Source organism: Hirundo rustica, chromosome 2, assembly GCF_015227805.2.
Source record: "Hirundo rustica isolate bHirRus1 chromosome 2, bHirRus1.pri.v3, whole genome shotgun sequence".
Classification (NCBI taxonomy): domain Eukaryota; kingdom Metazoa; phylum Chordata; class Aves; order Passeriformes; family Hirundinidae; genus Hirundo; species Hirundo rustica.
The window spans coordinates 12977324-13003574 of record NC_053451.1 but is presented as its reverse complement, the minus strand read 5'-3'; the positions used below and the strand labels follow the sequence as shown (position 1 = coordinate 13003574).

Genomic DNA, 26251 nt, shown 5'->3' with positions numbered 1-26251 from the left:
ACAAAACTTTACCCATGTGAGTGTTTAAAACTTTAATCATGTGAGCTTGCCTGCTGGCTTTTTCACAGGGGAGTTATTTATAGAACAGAAATCCTTCCAATTTCATCCAGCATCACTGTTGCAACCTGACGTCCATCCTCTGGGTGCCTGTGAGTGCAGGGAGCCAATGAACTGGCAAATTCCCCTCTCTACAAAGTGATGGCATCAACAATATCACCAAGAGGGAAGAAAATAAGGTAAAAGAGAAGGACAAGATGCAAAAGCTATAGTTTAATTAGGCTAAAGCTTCATTAAATCTGGGATCATTTCTCAGCAGTAAATTTTTCCACCCATAATTTCCCCAACCCATATGGAAGGGTGCTCATCTGCCTGCTGACATGGTGGCAAGCTTTCAGTCCCTCCCGGGCTAAAAATCAGAGAGCTGATCACTGTTATTTGTTACCCTGTGACCTCACAGAAAATAGGTATTTTAATGTCTTTCCTCTTCTTCCTGACAGCCCATTTCCCACCTGGCTTATCAGACACCAAGACCTTGTGGTTCTTCTTCTATCATAGATACAGTTGGAGTAAAATCAGAGCAGAAAAAAACCAAAGAAACTTGACCGGCCCAGTCTCCTGATAAGAAAAAATTATTTTTCCTTCCTGTTCACTGTCAATCTCCTGCAGAGTGCAGCAGTCCTGAGAGTGAATTTTCAAACACACAAACGGTAAAGTGGGTGCCGGTCACTTTTGCCATGTCTGAGGTGAAAGAGTAAGAGGAAACCGCCTCAGATTGCACATTGGGAGGTTCAGATTAGATACATTCAAAGAAAAAAAAACAACAAAAAAACACTGAAAGAATGGTTTAGCATTGGAATAATTACCCAGGAAGATGGTGGAGTCACTGTCTCTGGAAGGGTTTAAGAGGCATCTGGATGTGGCACTTGTAAAAACCACTTTGGGGTTTATTGTAGTGTTGTGTTGATGATTGGACTAGATGATCTTGAAGGTCTCTGGATCCTCCTAAATGTTCAGCTTTCTACTGTTTAAATCTAGATGATAAATTAAATCTTAGAGTTCTGTATTTTTGACAATACATTATTTCTATAAAATGAAAATCAGAACAGAAAATAAAACACTATACTCAAAAATATTGATCAGTATAAATTACGCATGACTCATTTTGAATTACTTCTATAACCCAATATTCTCATCTTGCTAGTGGAAATAAATTAATTATAACATGAGGAGCCATTGTACAAAGGTTAAAAACAGGCATGCATGCGTTCATCTGCAGAAAACGAAAAAGTTTAGGTTAATGAAATGTCTGAGGAAAGGAGTCTTATTAATTAGCAAGTTCACAGCATTTTTCACAGCTGTATTTTAAAGATGCCAAACTGTAATATATTAATGCTGTAGGCAAAATCTGCCTCTCCATCCTGAAAATCATTTCAAGCTTCTTTTATTCAATGTTGGATTTTTTTCTAGGGATTTGTATCCTTGAAATCACAATCTCTTCTTCAAAGTCTTGCATGAGACAGAATCCAAATGCAATATTTATGTCCTTGCAGACAATGGGATAAAACTACTGCAAAAGCTCTTGTTATATTTATTTTTTTGGAACGGACTGCATTTTCAAAGTTTCATTAACAGTGCATTGGCTTTATATTTGATGCTGATAAAATAACCCTTTGTTGTTTTTTTTGGTTGGGGTAGGTTGGGAGGGAGCTCATCCAAACTCATTGCTGTGAGGAAGAATTTTTCCACTGACTCTGCTGAATACTTCAAGACCTAATAAACAACAACAAAAAAAAGTATAATACCTAGCAGCTTAACAAATGTGGAGCAGAGAAAGCCTGGAGTGAGGAGTATTGGCAGTAGACATGACCCTGCTTCAGTCCTTTAACTACAACCAAAAAGACATTCAGGCAATTGTTTTAGTGTGACAGGTGTTTCTATTTTTTAAACACCAAGGTTACTCTGTCACTGAGCATCACCTTTAAGAACCAAGCAGTAGAGTTTGTGGTCCTGTGAGTTTTTTTCTTGGTGCGAAACGTTGCTGCTGGAGGGAGGTGCAGGAATGAGTGAGCTGCCAGACTCACAGGCAGTTCCAGTGACAGGGACTTCTTGTTCTGTGCTTGAGTGGGCAGGGGAAGGAGGAGCTCACTACTGAGCCAAGTTTGTGTGGCATGGCTCCCAGAAAAAAGTGTACCAGTGGGGAGAGCTGCACTTTTTCAGCTGACAGACAGCTCAGGAGCCAGCTCTGACTTTAAAACCCACTCATCTGAACTATAATGAACCCCATCTGGCTCAGCTGGGATGGAACAATATCTGTCAAAGTCCTCCCAGTTTTTAGCAATGCAAAACTCTTTTTCCAGGTAGAACTGCATCCAGAAATCTCCCTCTTTTACACTGGACAGGTTCTAGATTTGTTTTTGTCATTATTTTGACTGTCTCTCCTTCTGAAAGACTTCCATGGTTTTCCTTTATTTCTCTCACTTTACACAGTTGATCCGGTTGACAATTTGTGTTATTTTTCAGCTCTGTTCTTTAGGACTTGTCATCCCTGTCCTTCTGGTAGTTACAATGTCCTCAAAGCTGCAAGCTTCCTATCCATCCAGATAAAGGTGACTGACATTGTTTAGCTGAAGCAACTGAAACAGGAGGTCTTTGACACCAACCAGAGTCAGATGGAGGAGTAATAACATTTGCAGAAAAGGCAGATGGATTTACCTGGATAAAAATCACCATAAGCCTAGACTTGATAGAGCTAAACACTTCACTATCATATACCATATCTTATATCTTATGTCTTATATCTTATATCTTATATCTTATATATCTATCTTATAGCTATCTTGTATTATATATCTCATATATCATATATCATATCTCATATATCAATGATATATGATATATGATATATGATATATGATATATGATATATGATATATGATATATGATATATGATATATTATATATTATATATTATATATTATATATTATATATTGTATATATTTATTTTAAATATGGTTCTAGTTTAAGATTTTTTTAAAGCAATCTTTCCACAATAAAGACACGTGATTTCAAAGGGGGCGATTTTGTTGACCAGAACTGACTTTCTCCTCTCTTTGTCCAGAAAGAAAGGATTAAAAACCAAGAAACTAAAAAATAAATTAAATCCAGCTATTGGCAATTAAAGGATGGCCTAGGAATCCTAATGACAAGGCAGCAATAACTTCTATGAGGGGAGCAATTCTCATTGTGTTGTACTGGGGTTGTGTGACCAGTGTGACCTTGCAGGAAGCCCACAATGGAGCAGGCTCCTGTCGGGACCAGAGGCCCTGTGGAGAGAGGAGCCCACGCTGGAGCAGGACCTGTGACCCTGTGGAGGACCCACTCTGGAGCTGTTTGTGAAGAGCTGCAGCCTGTGGGAGGACTTCATGTGGGACTGCCTCCCACGGGAGAGACTCCACGAGGGATCAGGGGAAGCATGAGGAGAGGAGGAGACTCCTCTCCCGCTGGAGAGGAGGGAGCAGAGACAACCTGTGATGACCTGACAGAGGCCCTGCTCCCCTTCCCCCTTGTGCCACTGCGGGGAAGGAGGCAGAGAATTCATGAGTGAAGTTAACCCTGGGAAGAGAGATGGGGGAAGGGTTTTAATATTTTGATTCCTCTCTCATTACCCTGCTCTGATTTGACTGGTAATAAATTCATCTGATTTCCCCCAGTGTTTTACCTGTGACAGTGACTGCTGAGTGATGCCTCCCTGCCCTTATCTCGACCCACAAGCCGTTTGTTGCGCTGTCTCTCCCCGGTCCAGCTGAGGAGGACAGTGACCCAGCAGCTTTGGTGGGCGCTTGGCACCGGGCTGGGGTCAGCCCACCGCACAAACACGTACCGAGACAAGGATAGAAGGATGCTACCTCCAACCAGGCTCAGAAGGAGACATCAGAACTAACAGACAGAGTCATACTGTTCCTGGAAAATGTCCAATTTCTATGTGTGTCTTCGATAACATGCACCTACCGGGAACCCATGTGTTTTGCTAGTCAAAACATTGGGAAATATCCAAAATTCAGCTATCTTGAGGTAATATGCTGTATATTTGTTTCTCAACTGGAACAATGGCATAAAATGCATATTATACACGGACTAAATATTTTATGATTTTTAAATACTAAAATAATCTTTAATCTCTGAGCAAAAACCATTTAAGCGCTTGAGACTGCAATTAGTTAGGCCTCTATTAAAGCACTTAATTTTTATCTTAATCAATCACTTAAATCACTGGAGTTCCACTTCTTTGCTGAATCAAGATCTAAAGACTTCATTAACTAGGTTAAGTCCTCACTCAACCCAGTGCCTAGACCCAAATTCCCAGTCTAAGTATTTGGCTTGGCCTGGCCTTCCATTCAGAGTTCCTGGTCCATACCCCAGGCTTGTCAGGAGCCAATTTACTCACAAAGAGACACAGATGCAAGGTTACTCCTTCCACTCAGGAAAAAGAAATAAAAAAAAGAAATTTAAAAAAAAAAACCTTCATAATCTCTTTATCAGTTCACAAATGATGTTCATTAAAATTCCGGCACTTGTTCCACTGCAGTGACAAATTCACTGGAATTATTACAGATTAGTTGTAGCTGGAGCCTACTGACAGAAATGAGTTCTGTAGGAAACCAGTGCAGTCTGCCAATTGTTTATGACTAATATTTTACTATTTGAAACAATCTTCGTGAACTACATATTGTATTTTAATAAATACTGAGACAGATTGATATGATTAAGAATACATTAATAAAGCATCATTCATTTAATTTTCTAGTTCTTTGTTCACTCTTAATCTAAAGACTGGCTTACTTCTCTGTAATATTTAAGCAAGCATCTTTTGTCCTTAATACCCCAAGTATTCAAAATTCATTTATCTTTAACTAAAAATAAAACTAAAAAGAAAGATTATTTCATTTCCCTTTGTTGACTCATCTTACAATCATTTCTAACTCTATTGTCTGAACATAAGAGGAAAAAAAATGTTTCTACAAAGCCAAGCCTATGTCCTTTGAAGATCGCACAAAAGAGAAGCATTCTTCTTGTGATCAAGTTTTGTGCATGTTCCAGTTTCCTTAACAAGGTTAACCCCACAGCGGCATGCATAACTCTAGTGAAAGGAATAATTTCAGATGTTTTCTCTGTGTTGTTTGTTTATAGTTTGTGGGAAAAGGCTGCCCTCTTCTGACAACTTTTCAATCTCTTCGAAAATCTTAACACATTTTTCTAATCTCCATTTATGGTTTCTCCTTTGTCTCTCCATGCATTGTATCAGTATGACCATTATCCCTACTCCTTGTGCTTATATTCAGAATGACATAACAGAAATTAGAAGGTTAAATACACTATACAATTAATGTATAAACTGCAGGTATTTGAGAAGTATGATTAAAGTCCCCCTCTTCATGCTCAGTCAAGCAGTGGGTATTTTGAGCAAGTGGGTGAAAGCAAGTGGGTATTTTGATCTGTGGTAGAAATACTAACTGCCACACTCCCCCTTTTTAAACAGGTGTCATCTTCCTATTTTTCAGACACACACATAGTATGGATCTCTTTATCCACAGCACCTTGGCAGTATCTGCATTAAGCCTCTTAGTCTGAATCCTGACTTTACACATCACACTCCTCATTGCAGACTGCTCTCAGAACAGGCAGAGTGGGCTGCTTTCAAATGAAGTTAAATACAAAGATGCTTTCCAGGAGCACACCTAATGCACTCTGACCAGTGCTGGGGAGTCAGCTCTAACATTCCCACAGTAGACAGAAGGATGCAAGAGCTGAAAATAAAACCAGATTTTGATGCCACTGTGCAGAGCCTCCTTGTCAGCTGCAGCAAATCCAGAGCTTTGTGGCACCAGCTATACAGGTGCTTCTTACCTTGAAAGAAAGGACAGGCAGTTGACTTGAAACTGACCACTGAACACAGAATTTTAAGAGCTAGACATTCACCATTCAGTGTTAAAATTATATTAACAGACCCTGTAGTAAGGCCTGTCACCCAGGAGTTCCTCTCCCACTGAGAACTCCAATTTCTGTGCTCTCCTGTGCTTTCTCTGTCCCAATAAGCCCAAAAGAAATCTTGGAAATTTCAAAATGGAGAAAGACGTTGAGAGAAAAAGAAGTTGAGGTACCAGCTGAGAGCTGTCAGTGGCGGCTGTCAAATGCAGAAGGTGACTGTGGTCTTACCCTGTTTTAGTACCTGTTTAGGACCCCGTGCCTGAATCCTTCCTTCCTGACTCATATCAGCTCTGCTGTATTGACCCATCAATTTCCATCCAGATGTTAATGCCTCATGTAATTATTAATTACCCTGAAATACTCCTTCAGAAGTAACCTATAACTCTATTTACAAACTTGCATGAGAAGAGTAGATGTTTTTACAGTGCTTTCTTCCTTCTTAAAAAGATACCCAACCTCCTTTCAGCATCTTCTTATTAAATTGCTTTCCACTTAGCTGCATATAAACCTAGCCCTTAATTCCACCATCATGTATCTGCTCTTCACCTTATACAAAGAAGTAATTCCAATGTGTAATCAATCCTTATCTGAGGCAGAGATCATAAACCACAGCCTTAACGCTATATAGCATCACTGAAATCAATACAGCCATCCCAAATTAAACTAGCAAATGGTCTTGTCTTACATATCTTTGATCTAGACCATTTCAGTATTGTGAATTAAGATGGTGATGCAGCAAACATCTCCTGTCTTTTACCCATTGTCTTTCATCCAAGTAAGATCCCGCTTGCTCCAGTGACTCCTAGCACTTAATGAGTTTCTTGACATATCCTTCCTGTCATGCCATTCCAAACAGTATAGTGGAAAGAAAAGCTGAATTTATCGAATACTAAACAGGTCCAATACACACACAAGAAAAACAAGTTTGTATGAGATTTTAAACCTGCCACTTAACAATTTAATCTCTCTGTGACTACACACTAAATATAAACACTGCATCAAATTTCCTTAGCTTGTTGCATTTGATGGAACCAACTTAGAGTTCATAACTTCATAACTAAGTACACATTAATGAGATCCCTTTGGCATCACCACAATACAGTGGTTAATTACAGAGCCTACATTTACTCATGGGATATATCTTTCTTCCCATGTACACAGAGTCTCCCTTACTGTTTAACAAACTAGATGCAAACACTTAAAAACAAGCAAACAAACAAACAAACAAACCCACACCACAAATTTATCATCACAAATTGTTAAGTGTTTCCATTTTACAGGTGAGAAAATCAATGCATAATGGCATCATCAGGCAACCCAACAGGGCTCATTGCCAAATACCGAACCAGCAGAAAACTGGAGCATTTAGGGCAGTTGTATAAGGCAAACATTTAATTCCAAATCAATCTGGTCTGAAATGATCTAATTCAGCATTTAAGATTTTCTCAAAGGAAGCTGATTTGGTGTTTCCAGCCCTTTCTGAATTTCCCTAATGGCACTTTTTTGTATTAAAATGAACAATGTTAGTGGGTATTCTGTACTCTGAACACAAATGCACTAATGAATTGCAGTAAGTCCAGCCTCTCTTCAGCTCTTATGCAGAAGTTTGCTCCACTGAGCCACCACCAGCCCTTTTTTCAGAACAGGGAACTCCCTGGAAGATTTTAATTTTCTGCCTGGCTGTGGCATCCTCTGCTGAGTCTGAGAGAACTGACATAATTAATACAAAGTAGCATGTGGCAGCGAGCCACAGAAAGCGCTGCATTTCTCAACAATTACGGCCCATTTTGTTGGTGCTGGGAGACACAAGTGCTCAGCCACTTGAGAAGTGCAATTATGCGCTGGAAATGCGCTGCCTGGAACAGTCCCTCTTACGAAACAGAAATTACCAGCTAAAACTGGAAATTGGGAAAAGAAAGTTTCTTTGTCTGTTGCTGTTTAGTGGAACCTCCAGAGTTATCAGTGCTGCTGTTTCTTTCCTTTTTACCCAAAGCTTATGAAATCAAGGCAAAAATCACTATTCCTTTCTCACATATTTTATAGGGAGGTTTAAATTGTGTGAAAATATCATTCCCTTTATAAAATATTATCATTCCCTTATCACAGCACTGAGCAACACTTAGTCGTGTCTGTACGCCTTCCTGTGTCAGTAGGGAAACTGGAAAAATTTTAGGAAGGTATCTCAGTCTGATATATTTCTGTGCCTGAATATCTATATCACACACTGAAAGATTCTAGCTCCAGACATTTGAAATCTAGGCTTAGGTCTCTGAGCTTGTTTAAAGGGATATAAGTAGCAGGTATTTGGAGGCAAGGTGAGGAAAGAAAGGAGACTCAGAGACCTGTTAGGAAAGAAAGGAGACTCAGAGACCTGTTAAGGTCAGACTAGGGTAGATGAGAGAAAGGCTGGACAAAAACCTGCAGAATGAAATAAGGAGAGTAACAGCAGTTTCAAGACACAGAAAAGAAGGGAAATTTTTTAAATCCACCCCTTCATACATAAGCATAGAAGCAGACAAAAATGTCTTCTCCTGTGTATCTCCCTATGACTCCCCCAAAGGAACAAAGAATTACATAGTAAAATGCTAAAGCTGAGCACTTGACTATAGCTATGGCAATTGCCTACCATAATATTTCTCTGGATTTTTTTTTTTTTTTTAACAGAGTCAGTCCATAGTCATGTCTGTCCACAAGTGTGTATATCTCTGGTTTGTCTAGACAAGCAAAAGCATGTGCAATGGCTGGTTCAGAGCTTTGCAGGGACTGACCAGCATTGCTGGAGCTCTCTCCAGCAGTGAAAACATGCCTGCCTGCCTTAGGTCACTATATCCCAGCTTCCTTACAACCCAGCTTTTGACTTGCAACAAAACACAAATCACAGGTTCTGGGCATCCCACTCTGCTGACATTCAGATGAAACTGGTTAATGGGTTCGACCAAGCATTGCTGTCAAGCATAGGGGCAGAGGGGGCATAGGAAAGAGAGGAAATGGATAACGTGTATAGGATGCATTTGCATGAGAAACCAGCACGAACCACATAAAACAGCCTTACAGAATTAAAATACACCCATCTGTTCTCCAATCAGTTCCATCAGGAAAGGCAGTCTGGAAGAAGAAAACTTTTTTTTTTTTTTTTCTCATTTGGAGGAGGTAATCTTTTTGTACCATTTGTTCTTTCTCACATCCCAATAGGTAGAAAGCTGTCATCCTTCTCTACCCATGCAGCAGTTATAATTCCAAGAGGCCCAAACAGAATCAAAATGAAAATACATTTATTTCACTTCTAAGTTTTTCACCTTAGAAATAGACATTAGATTACTTTGTATCTGAAACAACACTACCCTGTCCACAGCATTTATTAAAAAAAACTGAACGCAATAGCATTAATCTATGATGAGCATAAAGACAACAGATTTAAACTGGAAAATTTACAAATGTGCTCACAAATATTATTGTTCCACTTCTCATACTGAGACATTATATAAGGAGAAAATGTGAATTCATTTATCCAATGAACAGCACAGCGAAACTGTTGTGTATTAGATCCATAGATCACATGTACAGTATATTAAATTCAGTTAGTAGGCAGATCATTATGTTTCCATGAAAAAGCCATTACAAATAATAAATATTTAAATATATATATGACAAATAATGTGCCAGGAATATGCAGATAATTCATATTTAATTCAGTAGTTGCTTCATTGCTAACAAATAGTAATGAACAGACCACTGCATGTTCTCCAACATGATACATTTACTTTACTCAAACAATTTTCCAAGCACATACATGTCTGAACTTTTCAATTAATTTCAGCCTAAGGCACTCAGAGCAAGTAATGCATATTATCAGGTAGACTCTTGAAAAATATATCTAGCTTATCTCATTTCCTTTCTCATTGCAGTCTTTATCCTGAGAAAGCATCAGAATGTCACTGCTCTGAGAGAAATTAGGTTAGTAGTAGCTCTCTTTTCATGTACCCCTCTCAGAGCAAGGGATAGGTTTGAAGGTCAGTTCAGTGCCCTCCATCAGTACAAAATCGTATCTGCACAGCTGTAGCCTACAAAAGCAGAAAAAGAAAAAAAAAAAAAAATTCACAACAGAAAAAGTTAACTTTGACAGAAAAATATTCCAGTATTTGAATTATTAAAACTCCAGTATTTACCAGCTCTCAAAGACAGTAGTCAGGACAAGAAGTGTCTCCTTGTCTAAGTTTATATCCTATTTCATGCATTCCTAGAGTAGCTTTGATGGACTTAAAAACAACCAAACATCAGCTGGATGGTGCAAAGAAATGTATCACTCTGGTCTGAAGTGCAAAGATGAAGCACTTCATCCATTACAACTATCAATCTGCATTCAAGTTAACACTTCAACAGCATGACCCAAAAACTATACAATTCTTGTTAATATAGGGCCTGAATAATTTATTTTGAGTTCCCCAGGTAGGAAAATTTCTCTGCTTTTATTTAACGTATGAAAGTAAAGAATCACATAACAATATTTTCTCTTTCACTTGCAATGACGGCATGTGTAAGAAATTTTAATGCAAGAGACCAATTTGTCTTCTGAAAACCTAGAAAACTCACAGCTGACTAGTACTACATGAACACATAAAGAGGTCACTAAGGGAGCCACATGAACATGAAAGACAGGCTTTTTGAGGTCAATATAAGTGCTCTGCCTTTTAGGGCAGAGGCAGGTCACAGTCCTGTTCTTCATTCACAATTGCAACGTATGGGGAGAGCTGGATTGAACAGGCAAATGACAGACATACTCTCTGATGGCACCTCCATAGCATACAAGATTTTTTATTTAAAATTATCTACTCTATTGCTCTGAACTCATAGATGTGGCTGTACCACATAATTCATCTTAGCTTGGGATGTAGAATACAGTGAAACAGCAAAAGGAGAGAACAGCACACCAAGCATTTCCATTGTTGCCCATTCTTATGAGATTTCCAACCAGTTAAGGTTCCACCTATCTGTATTAAAAAGACCGTCAGATTTCTACTTAAGAACGTGACACCTCTTAACGTCTTCACAAAGTTATGACAGTAATTGTATGACTAAAAAGATCAAGACAAATTCTGGTGTTCTGTACAATCCAAAGCATAGATTTTCATCCAGTCCTTCATCACCAATTTGTTTCGATTTGAATTCAATGTTTCATTATTCTAGTATTTTTGTAGTATTATTTATATCTAACCACAGGGGGCAAAATACCTAGCCCAACCATAATGCTGAATTCTAGAAATAAAAGCTTATGTTTTCCAACATATTTTATCTCATTTAAAGGGCAATCCATCTCAGCTTGTGAATACTGAGTAACAGGAATACCTCACAGATGGGTAGGTAGCCCTGAGCAGGGAGCAGATTCACCAAGGAGCAAAACACAAAAAATGCTTTTGTTAGATGAGGCTTTCTCAACCCCTCAACCCAAATGGCTTCTCTGCTGTCTACTAAAAAACACACGCATGCAACACTTGTTCAGAGGAGGTGTTTGCAAGGTCTTCTTTATATTACTTTTGTTCTTGTTGTGATCATAAAACCCCAGAGGTGTCTGGGCTAGGTACCCTTGAGACATTCACCTTCCCCTTTAACTGAGTTTGAATTCACTGACAGGTTCACAAGCATTTTGGGATAATTGACACCTGGACATGCACAAGTTAGCAAAGTTTTCTGGTTTTATGGGTGAGCAGAAATTATTTATCTCAGGGATCAGAAGAACAGTATGAAAATTATGTGTACCTTTCAGCACTCCCATATTCACATACCATCTGTGTGACTAGTGGACCAGCACAGCAGACAATTGTCTGTGATAATCCCCAAACTTCCACAGTTTACCTCTTACCCAGACCAGAAGAGACAGAAACTCCTTTTGTCTTTCATCCCTGCACCTGTCTCCTGGTTTTTATCTCCTACTTTGTTGCGAATGATTTAAATATATTTAATGTAGTTTCTAGTGGGTTATCCTGTATTCAAGTAATTGTTGTAATTACATGTAAATAAGGTAAATATAGGTAGTTATAATTACAATGAGCAATTAGATAATTATACCAACCAATAGTGCTGTAACATCTGCTTTTAAATTACCTTCACATGTTGGTTCAATACAGTATTTTTCACTGTTCTCTGAAAGTATCTAACATGCCTCTACAGCTGCAATCTGATGAGGCTCCACATGGACTTTCGTGGATAGTATATTAAAGCATATCAAGTGCATCTTACTTTTAAACTAACAAGAGTCAGACTAATAGGAATGAAAACTCCAACCCTATAAGGGCTGTTCACTGAAAATCTTTCTTGTCTGCTTGCTAGATCATTATCTGAGAAAGTCCCAAGTGCTGCCAGGCTTACACAAAATACATCTTCTGATTTATCACCATTGGGCTGCGAAAAAAATTGGAATATGATTTAGAACTTTTCACTGTCTCTCATCACCAAAGGCTTTCAAATGAAATCATGCCATTTTCACCTGAGAGCTAGAGACTTATGGCTTTCAATAAGTTAGCAAAGTCAAATGTATGTACATTCTGGGGTACTATTTTGATTACTGAGTGTTTTGTTTCTTCCTAAGTCTCTCCCATTCATCTCCTCCTCTTTCTCAATAAATCTAAAATAGTAGATTATTTTAAGAAGGTTTCATAATTTTTACTAAGTATCATACCCAACTCCTACCAGGCTATTATCATACACCATGTAAGAAATCCTGGAATGTCACATCTCAAGTTAATAAAATATATTGACTTAAGACTTACTAAGTATTGTAATATTATTCTCAGTCATTACTCATTTGAAATTATTTATTTGATAAGCATTTTTATGTTTTTATTTTAAATTTGGACTTTCTTGAATCTGACATTAATAAGAAACAAATTAACAACTCTTAAATAAAGTACTCTTGCTACTCCTGGATATTTCTTATTCCATTCCATGTAATGGAATCTTTTTACAAGATGCAAAGGGAAATTTAATTACTAGTGTTACTGTTCAAGTAAATTTGGAGATATAAAAAATGAACATGTGGTAATACTGCTGAAATTTTTAAACCAGAATTAATAAAAGATTAGTAAATACACTCAAATACAAAACAAACAAACAAAACACACACACACACAAAAACACTAATAAAAAATCCCAAACCGATTAACTGTAATTTAATTTTAGCTGTAAGCAGATACAGACTGTGTTGTGATCTTAGAAGAATTTTTTAACTTCATCAACAAGAACAAAAAACCTATTACAGTAACAAGTGTTGCTGAAGTGCTGCATTTCACACCTGAGTGTGAAAAGCTGTGTACAGACACATGAGAAAATCAGAAAAGTGCTTGATACAATTTATCTTCTGGAGGAGAAGCTGACCGTGCAGGTGTAAGTCGGGCTGGCCCTTGAAGGCACAGCAGTGACACACAGCATGTGTGACACTTCCATGTACGAGATGCTGTGTGCTAAATGTTAATGCACACTGCAGCTCTTCCACGTGACAAATGTGATCACAAGGAGGATGAGAAGACTATTCATACACTCAGGAATATGCAATTAAAAAAATTAATGCAGGGAAATACAGGTTACTGAGGAAACATCATGAGCACCTTAATTGATACCCAGCTGGGATACATGACACTCACCTATTTGGATTATTGAGAGATTTCAGCTTCATCTGAAGAATCCTCAGCTTTTGTTTTGGGCCTATTAAAGACTTCGTAGAAAAGGTCAAGGAAATTTTTGCAATTTTTTCAATGTCTCGGTGAAATCCAGTCAGTATTTTGACTTTTTTATATTGTTGAAATGTTGAAGCTTCACTAAAGAAAAATATTTAGTCAGGCTTTTGTTAGCTGAGTAATATTCATTATTCTTAAGCATTATTATTAAACTTGGAAATCCTGTGAGATGCATCAACTTTGAGCACTCAGAACGAGGACAGCTAGAACAGGACTCAAAGCACTGCCAAGCAGGGACCTGGGAAAGGATCCTTCCAGTGTGAGGGCATTGCCCCTGACACTGAGCCACTTCCAGAAAATGGTGCCATGGCCAAATCCTAACAAACTCTGGACACTTTTTCAACTTACAAGCTAACAAGTTAAAAGGTTTACAAAACTCAGAAAATTATTCCTATAAAGTAATAATTAAAAAAAAAAAAATAAAGACAAAGAACAACATACCTATTCATCTGTGACTCTACTGTGTTTCCAGCATAGTCTATTATTTTAACTTTAATGAAACCTCTCCTAGTGCTTTTATTCCAGGTAGTAATGTCCAGTAAGTAGTTATACACTGCAGGAAGAAATAGGAAATCCTGAGAGTTAAAGAATGACCTCATCAGGAGACAGTTGGTGTTACCACCCTGTTAAATGTATTCACTGGTAGATGACAGGAATAGTGACTCCTTACTTTTACACTACCAGTTCAATAAAAAGCTGACCTGCTGCTGACCTGCCTTGTGCCCTTAGAAACCTTGACCTGGACTTCTGCAGCCATCAGCAGTATTGCAACCACACACCTTTACTGCTCCAGTAAGGACACCAAGTAAAACTTTCTTTATTTTTTGGCATGTTGCTTATTATCATTCTCTCCTAAAAGACCAGGCCTCATATGAGGCCTTGTTTTGCCCATGTTTACAATTTCCTTTCTTTTTGAGACCTCGTGTTCATTTCTGTTTCCTCAGGTTTCCAAATATCTAATAATTAAGGATTTCATTAATAAATACACTCTTTTTCAGACTGGTTTGTTTTGCTTCCTGACTTTGCTTATTTCTTTCCTTCTTGATTTTGCACATTTTCCTTTAAATATATACTGTCATTACAATATTTCTTATTCTGCTCCACGTGCCTCTCTCTTTTCTCACCTCTAACACCACCAGAGAGGGGAAGGGGAGAACAGTAGTAACAGGTTTGAGTTGAGCTGAAAAACACTGGTAAGAGGAGTTATGCAAAATCTATGTAAAAAAAACCTAGGTAAAATCCATCACTTCATTCATGTCTCCTCAATCCTTTGGAAGATACGGTGATATCAGCAAGCATGACTAAGAAAATGTGTCCCTGGTCACAAAGCTTGCCAAGATGATGGACAAAACTAATGGGAAAACTTAATTTCACATGAATTCCCTATAAGCCTATCCCCATAACCTAAATGAAAGAATCATAAACATAACTAATTAAAAGTGTGTGTTGTACTTATTCAGGGTGCTTAAGACTGTTAATGCAAACAGAAACTGGATGAGAATCTAGGATGGGCCTACATGGGTAAGTAGATACCTAAACTGTTGAAGCTGAAGCCCTCTCCATGAGAGCTCATTGCCACAGAGTGTAACTGAAGCAGTCATCTGAATTTTCCCTTCAATGTTTTACTCCTAGGGAGACATGGAGTAGCTTTAGTTGACTTTAGGGTGATCTCCTCCTCAGGAGGAACAGAGATGTCTTTTTTTTGTTCTCCACCCAGGGCAGTCTCACTTCTCTTCCCTGCTCTCTGAAAATGGCAGCACCGATCCCATCTAAGCAGGTTCCATCAATCCAGCTTTTGCCCTCCCTCTTGATTCTCATTTTCTGGCTTCCTTCTTCCTCTTGGCAGTCCATCCCATTACATTTAAAGTTACATTTCTTTCCCAGTTCACACAGTATTACTTTTCCTTCTGCCACCATCATTATTCTTCTTCCTCCCGTCTGTGGACTGACCCTTAGTTCATGGGCTTTTACATCATTTTACACAGTGATTTACACTAGCCTGCTACTTTTAACATGGTTTCACTTCAGATCAGCTAAAAAATATCAGTCATAAATTTTTATAAAGAAATTTCATGTATGTATTTATTCACTCACTGCAGAATGGGTCTTTGTCCGAGGTATCAAAGTAAGCTTTTGTTGGTGAACTATATGATATCAACATGTTTTTCCATCTATCAGCATGATAACCTGAAATCCAAAGTTTAAATATTTCATTTCAGACATTTAGCAAAATCATGATACACATATGCTTACACAAAAGAATATCACAAAGTGACAAATTTGCCTTTAATTTTCTTAAATATCCTCTGAGAAAGAAAACTGTTTAGAAAAAGGAAGGAATCCTCTGAGTATAACAGACTGTAGTATGCAAGTGTTTACTTCCTCTATTATAACAGTATCACTAGGATTTCCATAATGTAATAGTTACCTCTTTAGTCTAGATACTTACTCCAAAAAGTACTGCTTACAAAATCCTGCAGAGGTAATAAAAACAAACCCAAAAATATAGCCCACATATTTGCAGAAAGAGCTTACAAGATAGCTCTCCTTTCTTTCTTTTGAATCATTAAATATTTTTAAATTGTATCGCCTATTTGTAGATATTGTTTAATAAAATATAAGATACTCTGCAAACCCCCTAAGCTCATAGACTTAACATAGAAATTTATACAATTCCATGATTATTGTCTTTGGCCTTGATAACAGTCCTTGTTTCTAGAACGGATGATCCTGTTCTCTCCCTGTTAATCCCTGTACCTAGATTGGACAAGGAGGGCTAATTCCAGGCTGCAGAGCTGCCACAGCAAAGCAGGAAGCAGGAAAAGATTGCAGCAGAAGGATGCAGCTTCACTCAGTTCCCAGACTCAGCAGCTGACTGGGGAAATATTCCTCCACGTCTACCTTGGGCATTCTGTCCAAGAACATCAGGCATGGCTAACAACCATGCTGGGGAAGCTCTGGAGTAGTTTTGTCCTACTATAAAAGCTCATTATGGTTGGGTTTTTTTCATAGAATAGCACAGATCTATCTATGTTTTTTAGTTCTAACCTGATCCAACTAATATAGCATGCACATCCCAGCATAAGGGTGTGAAAAAAGACAAGATACGAATTGAAAGTTAACTTCTAATTATGGATTTTTAAAATTTCATTCTTAAGAAAACCTTGCTAACTAGGAAATGTTCACACCATTTTCAAACTGCACCCAGATCCTCTCTAAAAGCAACAAACCCTCAAAACAATTAAAATCTCCTCCAAATAAAAGCTTTATTCCAAAGGAAGAGCAAAAGAAACCATGACGTTGCTTTGACTATTATTACTATTAAATAAAAACCACAGGTCCTCTAGGGATCATAAGACACTCTTCAAGCCTGAAGTGATGAACTGAAAGCACAAGCAGAGTCTCTCTAGAAAGGGGAAACACTGAATCCATTCCAGACTGGAAAGTGTAAAGACCAAAGAGTCGGAACATTCAGCACCTGCGCATAACAGATAACTATATAAAGCAGACAAACCCAAGAACTTTAAACTACTTTAACTTCCCAGGAAATTTCACCCAGCCCAGAACAGATATGGTAACACTTACCCAGTACCGGGCAGGACATTGGCTGGAAAGCATCACAATCAAGACATCTTCCTCTCTTGTAATCCAAATAAGAGTCACAGGGATACGTTATTATGTCACACTTGCTTTTCAAAGATGCTAAGAAGAGGAAGACAGATCTCTGATGGTCACATTTAAAAAACTGAAGTCCTTCAGGGAAGAAAAAAAAAATAAAAAGAAAACTTAATAATTTTTATTAATGTAAAAAAAGATGTTGTATAAGTAGAATCATAGAATGGTTTAAGGAAGGGACCTTAAATACCAACTTGTCCCAACCCCTCTGCCTTGGGTAGAGACACCTTTCACTACACCACGCTGGCTCAGAGCCCCATCCAACCTGGTCTTGAACACTTCCAGGGCTTGTTCAGTGATACATCCACAAGTTCTCCATGAAACCTGTGCCAATGCTTTACCACTCTGTGAGTGACAGTTTTGGCCAAAAGATATTATCACAAGGAACACTTCAGAGATTCTTCTCTCTAGTTTCCAGGAAAAATAAATTCCTTCTTTTCCTGACAAAGCAAACTTTGGGAATGGTAGAGATGACGATTGAGCTGGCTTAAGGGATTCTCCCATACTCATAGATACACAAGTGGAAGCCTTATGCCTTTGCAGCAGCTCTAACTGGTGGCAGCACTGTGCAGGTTAGTAATGGGAAACACTGACAGAAACAGACATATCCAAAAGAGTAAACAAAAGTAACTGCCAGCAAGGTTGCCTATCACTCATGGAAGTTGAAATAATCAAAATTCTGCATCAAGATCATTTCATTAAACTGTTTTCATCCTAGGGCCTGAAAGACATATTCAACACCAAAACCTAGTTCGTCACTGCCAGCCAGGAGGAACCTAAAACCCAGAGCGGATGTGGAAGCCTTGCCTTCCATGTCATAGGCAAGGGATCCTGCCCAATCCACTGGGACACAAACACTCTCCCCCATGCCTGGACCCATACCACCCTGGAAAAATAATGACCAGTATATTCAGGCTGTATATAGAATACAACAACATAATTCCATCATGCCAATATTGATGATATGATGGGATATGTATGTTATAGCAAGATTACTGTCAAATATCTTTATTATTTTTCTTGTGCTGTATAGGGATGGAAAAGAAAGAATATAGTCTCAGTTTCCATATTACTGACTAAGTGCAGTGTACACTCAATTCAATTTAACCTTTTTTTATTTGATCTCAAACTTCTCATTAAATAAACAGATTTTTGTTTACCACTGAAAAATGTTTTTGGACAACCAGGCTGATCCATTCCTCCATTTGGATAGAAATCAATGGTTCCTAAAGGCTTCTTGAAACCTAGTACTAAAGTAAAAACATTGTGAATTAAAAAAAAAAAAAAAAAAAAAAAAAAAAAAAAAAAAAAAAAGAGAGAGAGAGAGAGAGAGAGAGAGAATTATGAAGGCAATTATTTATCATCACATTCACTCCAAAAATCATGGAGATCTTAAAGAAAATTTTTGCAATTATACCATTCTTTTTGTACTGTAAATGAAAGTCACACTATGAGGTAAAGGTCAAGGATTTTTTTTTTCTTTAAGAAAATCATGCACATGTGAAATGCTGTACATAAATGTATACAAAATTGTGTAAAATTCCTACTACTGCAACAGGGAAAGAACAGAAATAGCTGTAACTGAGATATTATTTACATAAATAAATTTATGAAATTATTTTTCTCTCCAGCAACCAGAATTCTTTTCCGTGCAATTCTTTCCCGTACTCTAATTTTCATTAGAGTAAAATTTTCCATTTTTTGCAGCATAATGGATTCTGAAGTACACTGTTATTAGCAGTAAATCAAAGTAGAAAATTTGTATCTGTCCTATAAAAATAAGCAAAATTCCATGAGTAAGAGTTAATTCAATCTGACCTACCTTCCTTTTTACCACACCTTATCTTCATTCACATAATGGGAACATTACAAAAATTGATATTTTACAGCCTCACATATAAATTTGTATAGGAAAATGTTTAAATTTTAAAATTATTAAAGAAACTGATATGAAACTACACATCTAATGGGACAATTGTTTATTAAAGGTTTTCTTATGGTTTTCAGGAAAAAATGAAACCAGAGGTTAAAGCATGGATGAAGCAGACTTTAAAACGTTCTTCTTTTTAACCTTACAGTTACATGACTTAGTATTTTATGCAGTGGTGTATTAAGTTGAAACAGCAGAGCCTGACTATCTCAGAAGGGATTCATTCAGTGATAGCCAAGTGCTTACAACCTCTGTGTTCATATACACTTGCACAGCAAAAGAACGCTCATGGTAACACAAAATATTCTCCTGCAGTACTATTTGGATGCTGCTGAAACAGCGTCTGAAACAGTTTCTGAAAAACCTTCTCTTTTACTTTCCTGCCTTTCCTCGAGCTGAAATAGGCAAGTCAAAGCTATGTTATTACCATCAATATCTGAATGGATTACATCCACAAACTGTGCATCAGTAGGATCCAGTCTGTGCTCTGGGGGTTCTCGAGTGAATGAAGGGCCTGCTGGATCCAGACCTGAATAAAAACCATATTTGCATCATTAACCCTGGGCTCCTTCTACAGATATATAAAAGATCAACATCTAAGCATTATTCAGCAGTGACTCTTAATTTTCTTGGTATAAATATTTTAAAAAAACCCCATAATTTTCCTCTTCAACATGCTAAGAAAGGCAAAAATTCCTACCACAATACTGATCAACCCATATCTATGAATTTCTCTCTACCCATATCTAGATGTTCTCATCTTCCATTTATTCAGATGAATATAAGCCAGCAGCATTGGGGATCAAATCAGGAAAATTTTGTCCTGTTCCCCAGAAAATACTGTACCTATTATATACTTCATAAAACAAAAATGCACAATATAACTACTCTCACCTCCAGAACACAACTATTCAGACACTCAGGTAGCATATAATTTAACATAAGTGGCATTTAGATGTAGCACTCAATTTTCATTTGAGAGACTAGAGGTAACCAGGTTGGCAAATTTAATCTGTGATTTATGTCCCGAAGGCAGACTTGCCCAATTTCCTGAACTGCTGTCAGGGCTATATTTTTCCTCATGTATGTCATTAAATATTCAGTCCTTGTTTGTCGATGTCTCAGTGCTCTGACAACAATACGAGGTACAATAGAACATGTGCAATAGGATTAAAAGCCTTACCTGTAATTCTGCCAAGTTTGCCATTATACTTCTTGCCAACAAAACCAGCTATATGAGCACCAAGACTAACTCCAATCATATACACAGAGTCAAGAGAAGCCCCACCCACCTATCAGGGGAAAAAAACACCGAAGTCACACACAGAATTAACAGACCAGAATTCAGTAGGCTGATTTTGTTTTCACCTTTTGTCAGTACTTTTAATTATATCTCTAACTTTCTGGCTCTACCAAAAAAACCCCAAAACAAAAACAAAAACCAAAACACCACCCCCCCCCCCCAAAAAAAAAAAACCAACCTAAAAGAAACTACAAACAGACAAAAAAAAACCAACCAAAAATACCACCCAAACCTAAGAAGATTATTACAAAGTTCCTTTCAGTTTGCAATTCCATATTAGTTAAAGCATAGAAATAATGAAATTCTTTCTCCAGAAAAATATAAAAAGGAAGCTTGAGTCACATTTCTCCTGAAATGTCATGTTAGTTAGAAGGTGAGCACGGAAAGGAAGAGGAAGACTTTTATCAGATATAAGAAAGTTGAACCAAAACCATGAATGACGAAAAAAAATCTTGCCCTGCTTTATCCTTCCAATAAAATAAATTAAAAACATAATACGATTGACAAATACTTATGCTACACAACTGCTGAATAATGGTGCCAAATGCACATCTTAAAATGCCTGTTCTACAAAGCAGGCAGTATTCAAAAAAACCCAAATGAAAACCTACTGAAGATTTCTAAAACAGGATCAGCTGACCTAGTTGGAATCCCTGCAAAATGGTGACACACAGGATCTGAAATATTAATATGTCTCAAAACGAATTAGAAAGGCCTCACACCAGCTTGTAAGTGTAAAAGCAATAGCTGTGGGACACTACAGACCTCGCCTGCACCACTTCCAGGACTCACACTGTCACTGACAGGCAGATCTGTAAACAGCAATTAACTTGGAGACTCTTCTTATAGTCTTATTTATGTATTTTTTATTCCATAACAATAAATCTACTGGCACAATTGAAAATTGCTATCACTGTATCCAGTCCCAGAGGACAGATTATGATCGGCTTTCTCTCCTTTCACCTCAGCCTTTCTCAAAACATTGGATGTTTTTCTCAATTTCCACCTGAATATTTATTACTGCACAGCATTCAAAATTTCTGAGAAAGGCTGAGAAATAAGTGGTGAGAAAAGATGAAAATTCAAGTGACAAACCAGACAATGGCATAAATAACATCATGACGTTTTGTTTATTTGATCAAGCAATAAATCTAAAACCCAGTTAAGACCACTGGCATCTACTATGGTTTCAGCAGCTGCCTCTGGAGACAAGAAGTTTATACCATTTTGGAATTAATATTTATATCTTTGCCAGTGGTTTATTTCTCATTTAAAATCTTTATTTATAGTAAGAAGTAGTTCAATGGCTTCGTAAAATGTTTCTGCTGTATATTATTTTTACATCTCTCCCTTCACTTCCCCACTGCTGAATTCACTCTTTCCAGAAGACCTAAAACTTCCAGCTGGTTCAAGAAATCAGATGCACTTTCAGGCACATTTCAGTGAATTGGAAATAAGAACTCAAGTGAAGTTAAATATATGCAATAATAACTTCATGTAAAGTTAGTAATACCTCTCTAAAGAAATGTGATTTGATATTGTTCACTGGACTTCTCTATAGATATATTTTAAATATCCATTCCCACTCAAACCATGCTCTTTGCACTTATTCAGAACAGATTCAATGCCTTACCAGCATCTGGTCAATGTAATTTTTCAGTATTTCTGCAACTTTTCTGCAGTTTTGCACAGCAGCTTTGTAATTCACAGTGGTAGCACCACGATTCCAGTCAACTATAATGAGATTAATATCCTCTGAAGACAGTAAAAGCTTCTTCATGTTGCTGAGCCATACCGGAGGAGATCCCGTTGGCCTGAAGCCATGAATAACAAAGACAATTTTCTTGCTTGTATTCAGGTACCCAGATGCAGCAACGTCGTCTTCAATGAGTTTCTCAGAACAATCATGATTTTCCCTTGTGTATAGGAGTAGCTGAACATGGAGTTCTGTTCCAGACAAAGCATTGCCTATGTTAAGGTCTGTAAATACGGGACATTTTTGTTCCTCATCTGAAAAAGATGAAAATGTTAAGACAGTCATTTGATGAGCTGGGCTACCTGAAATACCACCTCTTCACTTTTCCTTCCATATCTTTTCCTGCTGAAAGTGGATAACTTCCATTTTCTTTACTTTTGACCTTTGGAAAGCGGTGCCAAAACATGCACTGAACAAGGAACCACAGTTTAACTAATGACTCTGCAGATACCACTATGCTCCTCCAAATGCAAAAATACCTTAATTTTTCCTGAACCGTGTATTTTCTCCTTATAAGTACTAATTAGTAGTTAGTGTTGCTAAGTTCCTTTACTTCACCATCAAAGGCAGGTTCTCAGATTTTTTTCACAAGAAGTGTGTGGAGTATAAACAGGAAGGTAGTTGCGGTTGTTTCTTCCTCTTTGGGCCAGGGTGGCTGTGCTCCCAATCCTTAGACCTTTTTTGTTTGATCTAGCAGTAAGAAATAGCTGCCTGACAAAACAGGAATGATCCAGAACCCTTTCCTGTCTTTGGATCACCATAACGGCACCAATACCAAGAAACAAAGGCAGAAGAAACAAAGAATCTTGCTCTGAGTTTGAAAAAGTAAGAGTTAAGGTCAGTGTATGTAATGGCGTAAGACAAATAGTAGGATTTAGCATTTCTGTCTGTACTTGGACAGTTAGGGTGTACCAGGTTAAGCTGGTCAACAAGAGGATGGAGACGTTCAGTAGTATAAAAAGACTAAATTTCTCCCCTCTCTGGTTATCAATATCCAAAGTTCACACTTTGAAGAAATCTTTTGGCTGCTGAGGTCACATTGTGTGGATAAAGCACTTCAGGACTCTGAGCAGAATGCCAACACCTGTCACAGTCTGCTATGGCCTCTTCACTTTTGCTATGATATTAGTTGGGTTTTGGCCAAGGTTTTTGACCCATCTCTTGACTTCTAGTGGGTTACATTACTTTACACAAGACTTGTCTCTCTGGCGCTTGATGGCACCTTTCTCAACTCTTCTGTCATTAAAATCTTTGCAAGACATGTCACTTCCAAGAAACCAAAAGTGAGAAAAGAAATAGTGTCTTCTTAGTTCCTCAAAAATAATATTTAAAAATAACCTGAATTTCTCAGATTTTTTTGAGTCATAAGGGAGGCAGTTTCAGCCCTTCTCCTCTTCCCAGGGAACAGCTCACAGGCAGAACCAAATTCACCCTATTTGAGATGGACAGCAAGCCTGCACCCCTTCTTAAAGCTGCAAAAGGCAAGCCTGGGTGGCTTAAAAGGTATCTGAAATATGTGTCCAATACTACAGGTCATGTCTAAGCAAAGCTAAACAGTGTGAATTACGGCATTCAAGATACAGTAAAGATTGAGTAAAGGCACTAAGGACACTAATTCAGTAATTAAGGGAACTAGGCCAATCACCTCTAATGCCAAACCATGTATCTACCAGTTCTAGATTGGTCATCTCTGAGCTGGATATCACAAAAAAATAATGCATATAGTCCAAATAAGAGCAGGCTTGAAGTTGCACAGTGTTAAAAATAACCTGAAACTCCCTGCTGCAAATCAGCCAGACAAAAGTTTCATGCCTATTATCATGTTATGACAGCAACTACAATTATTGCATGGTGAAAAAGACAGAATTATATTTCAAAGTAGATACCATTGTTTTCCTCATTTAAACACCTAATAGTATAAGTAACTTTAACTAAGATTATTAGATAGGTTATAAGCTAGCAAGTGATACAGGAAGGCAATTAATTTCATCGCCAGGACTTATCCAAGGATTTCTGAAACTGAGAACTGTTCAGATGAAGTGCACTTGAATTTAATAAAAATAATAATCAAGAATCTGGTAAAATGTCATGTACGTGACATGATCCTGAGATGTTAACAGTATGTGTCACATTTGATTTCTGGTTTTCATATATTTATATATGATGATAAAACTAGAATATAAATTACACTAACTTAACCTACAAAGTGGAAAAAAAAAAAAAAAGTCACTTGATTATCATTTCAAAGGTACAGCATGAAAACCTCATTTTGCCTGACGTGGTCTTGAAATCCAAGTTCAATCACTGATGCTTAAAATATACTCCATATCTAAAATATAGAATATTCATGCTAAGATATTGCTCTGTATCCCTTTAAATGTTTTGATTTTTCTTAATCCTTTGATTGGTAGAAATAAAAATTACTTCTTCTAAAACCAGTGGAATGACAGTGAGATAAACCAGACGCAGTCTGTTCCATGGGAAATCTATCACAAGGAAATTATTTTAACTGCCAAACCTATTTACTAGCTGGCAGATGTCGAAGGGAAGCAACTCGTTTACTCTTGACTGTGAAATGACAGAAGTTATTGTTTCAAAAGTAAATAGAGAATAATGCAAAAATGATGATGTCTTAACTGTGGAATTAGATAAGTTCTACAAGTAGGTTTATACATTTAATACTTCGAATTGTTTAGCGAGGAGTCATTGGGGGAAGTTTTTCAAACTCCTGTTTCTCACTGAATACTGGAAGCAGTACCCAGCTGCCCTTTGTGCGCTCCTGTTGGAGTACTCACTCTTTTCTGTACAATCAAAACATACACGTAGGCATTGGGCTGTTAACACATGCAGTTTAATCAAGTTAATGTATAATTTTAACTTTCTTGTGCACATTTGTAAGCATTTTAATTATCTTGTGTGGTTGAAAAGGGGAAAATCTTTGTGCACAGTTTTTTTGTAACTAAATTTTACAATTTAAAAAGGTAATATGAAAATCTAAGCACTTATCAAATCAGCAACAACTAGTAAACTCACATGAGAGTATTAAGACTGTTTCATGATTACGTCTACTTTGTACAAAGTGCACATACCTGAGCAGGTCTCTGGGCAAAGTACACCCAGAGATAAAGTATCAGGCTTGGTTCTATTTACTTTAAAATGAAAACTTATGTCTCAGTTTCCAAGTTATTGAATTCTTTTTACTAATCATCTACTCCATTGGGCATAATTAATAAGATTTTATCTTAATCTTTTGGCCAGTTTAAATGAAGGAATATTCATTTTTTTAATATTTGATTAAAGCGAAAATTCTACAGCAGAAGCAAGCTGATGGTTCTTACCTGATTTCACCCAGTATATCAAACATATGAAGAAACACAATTTCAGCATGTGGAAGTGGCGAAAAAGTGATGTACAATATCCACAGAAAAGTGGCAAATTGAGTGTTTCCTTATTCTAGATTTCTAACACAACTGAATGACACCAATGAAGTGAGCAAGTAGGAAGCAGAAAGTAAAGCTGTAGTCAAGCTTCTGCAATTTATGACTCCTCCTATTGAGTGACTTCAGCAGATAGGGTGGTTTCTGGGCTTTGAGGGTTGGGACTGATTTTTAATCTATTTCCCTCTCTGTCTATCAGCAGATTTACACGTAAGCGAGCGATGCCATATATTGCTGACTACTGCATGCGTGGAGTTTAGGAGGTGGGGTAACTAGTGGTGCATGCCATTAAAGATGCACACTGAACTGCAATTAGGGGCACTGAGATGGGCAAAAGGAGCTTAGGGAAAAAAAAAGTCATTCTGCTGACAGAAGGATCTTCCTGTAAGAATTTGGAAATAGTTCTGAAAACTGCATATCCAGAGATCGTTTTTCCA

General features: G+C 37.5%; 1 protein-coding gene across 1 annotated transcript; it reads right to left on the bottom strand.

The window, feature by feature from the left end:
- Positions 1 to 9924: 9924 nt before the first annotated feature.
- LIPI (lipase I) lies at positions 9925 to 25767 on the bottom strand. The gene is made up of 10 exons (XM_040055932.1): positions 25716 to 25767; positions 22255 to 22631; positions 20502 to 20610; positions 19746 to 19847; positions 18549 to 18638; positions 17299 to 17466; positions 15808 to 15900; positions 14155 to 14266; positions 13621 to 13794; positions 9925 to 10047 (listed from the first exon to the last, which is right to left on the bottom strand). Exons 1-10 carry the CDS (start codon positions 25762 to 25764, stop codon positions 9960 to 9962), a joined length of 1362 nt encoding a protein of 453 aa, XP_039911866.1. The 5' UTR covers positions 25765 to 25767; the 3' UTR covers positions 9925 to 9959.
- Positions 25768 to 26251: the final 484 nt, after the last annotated feature.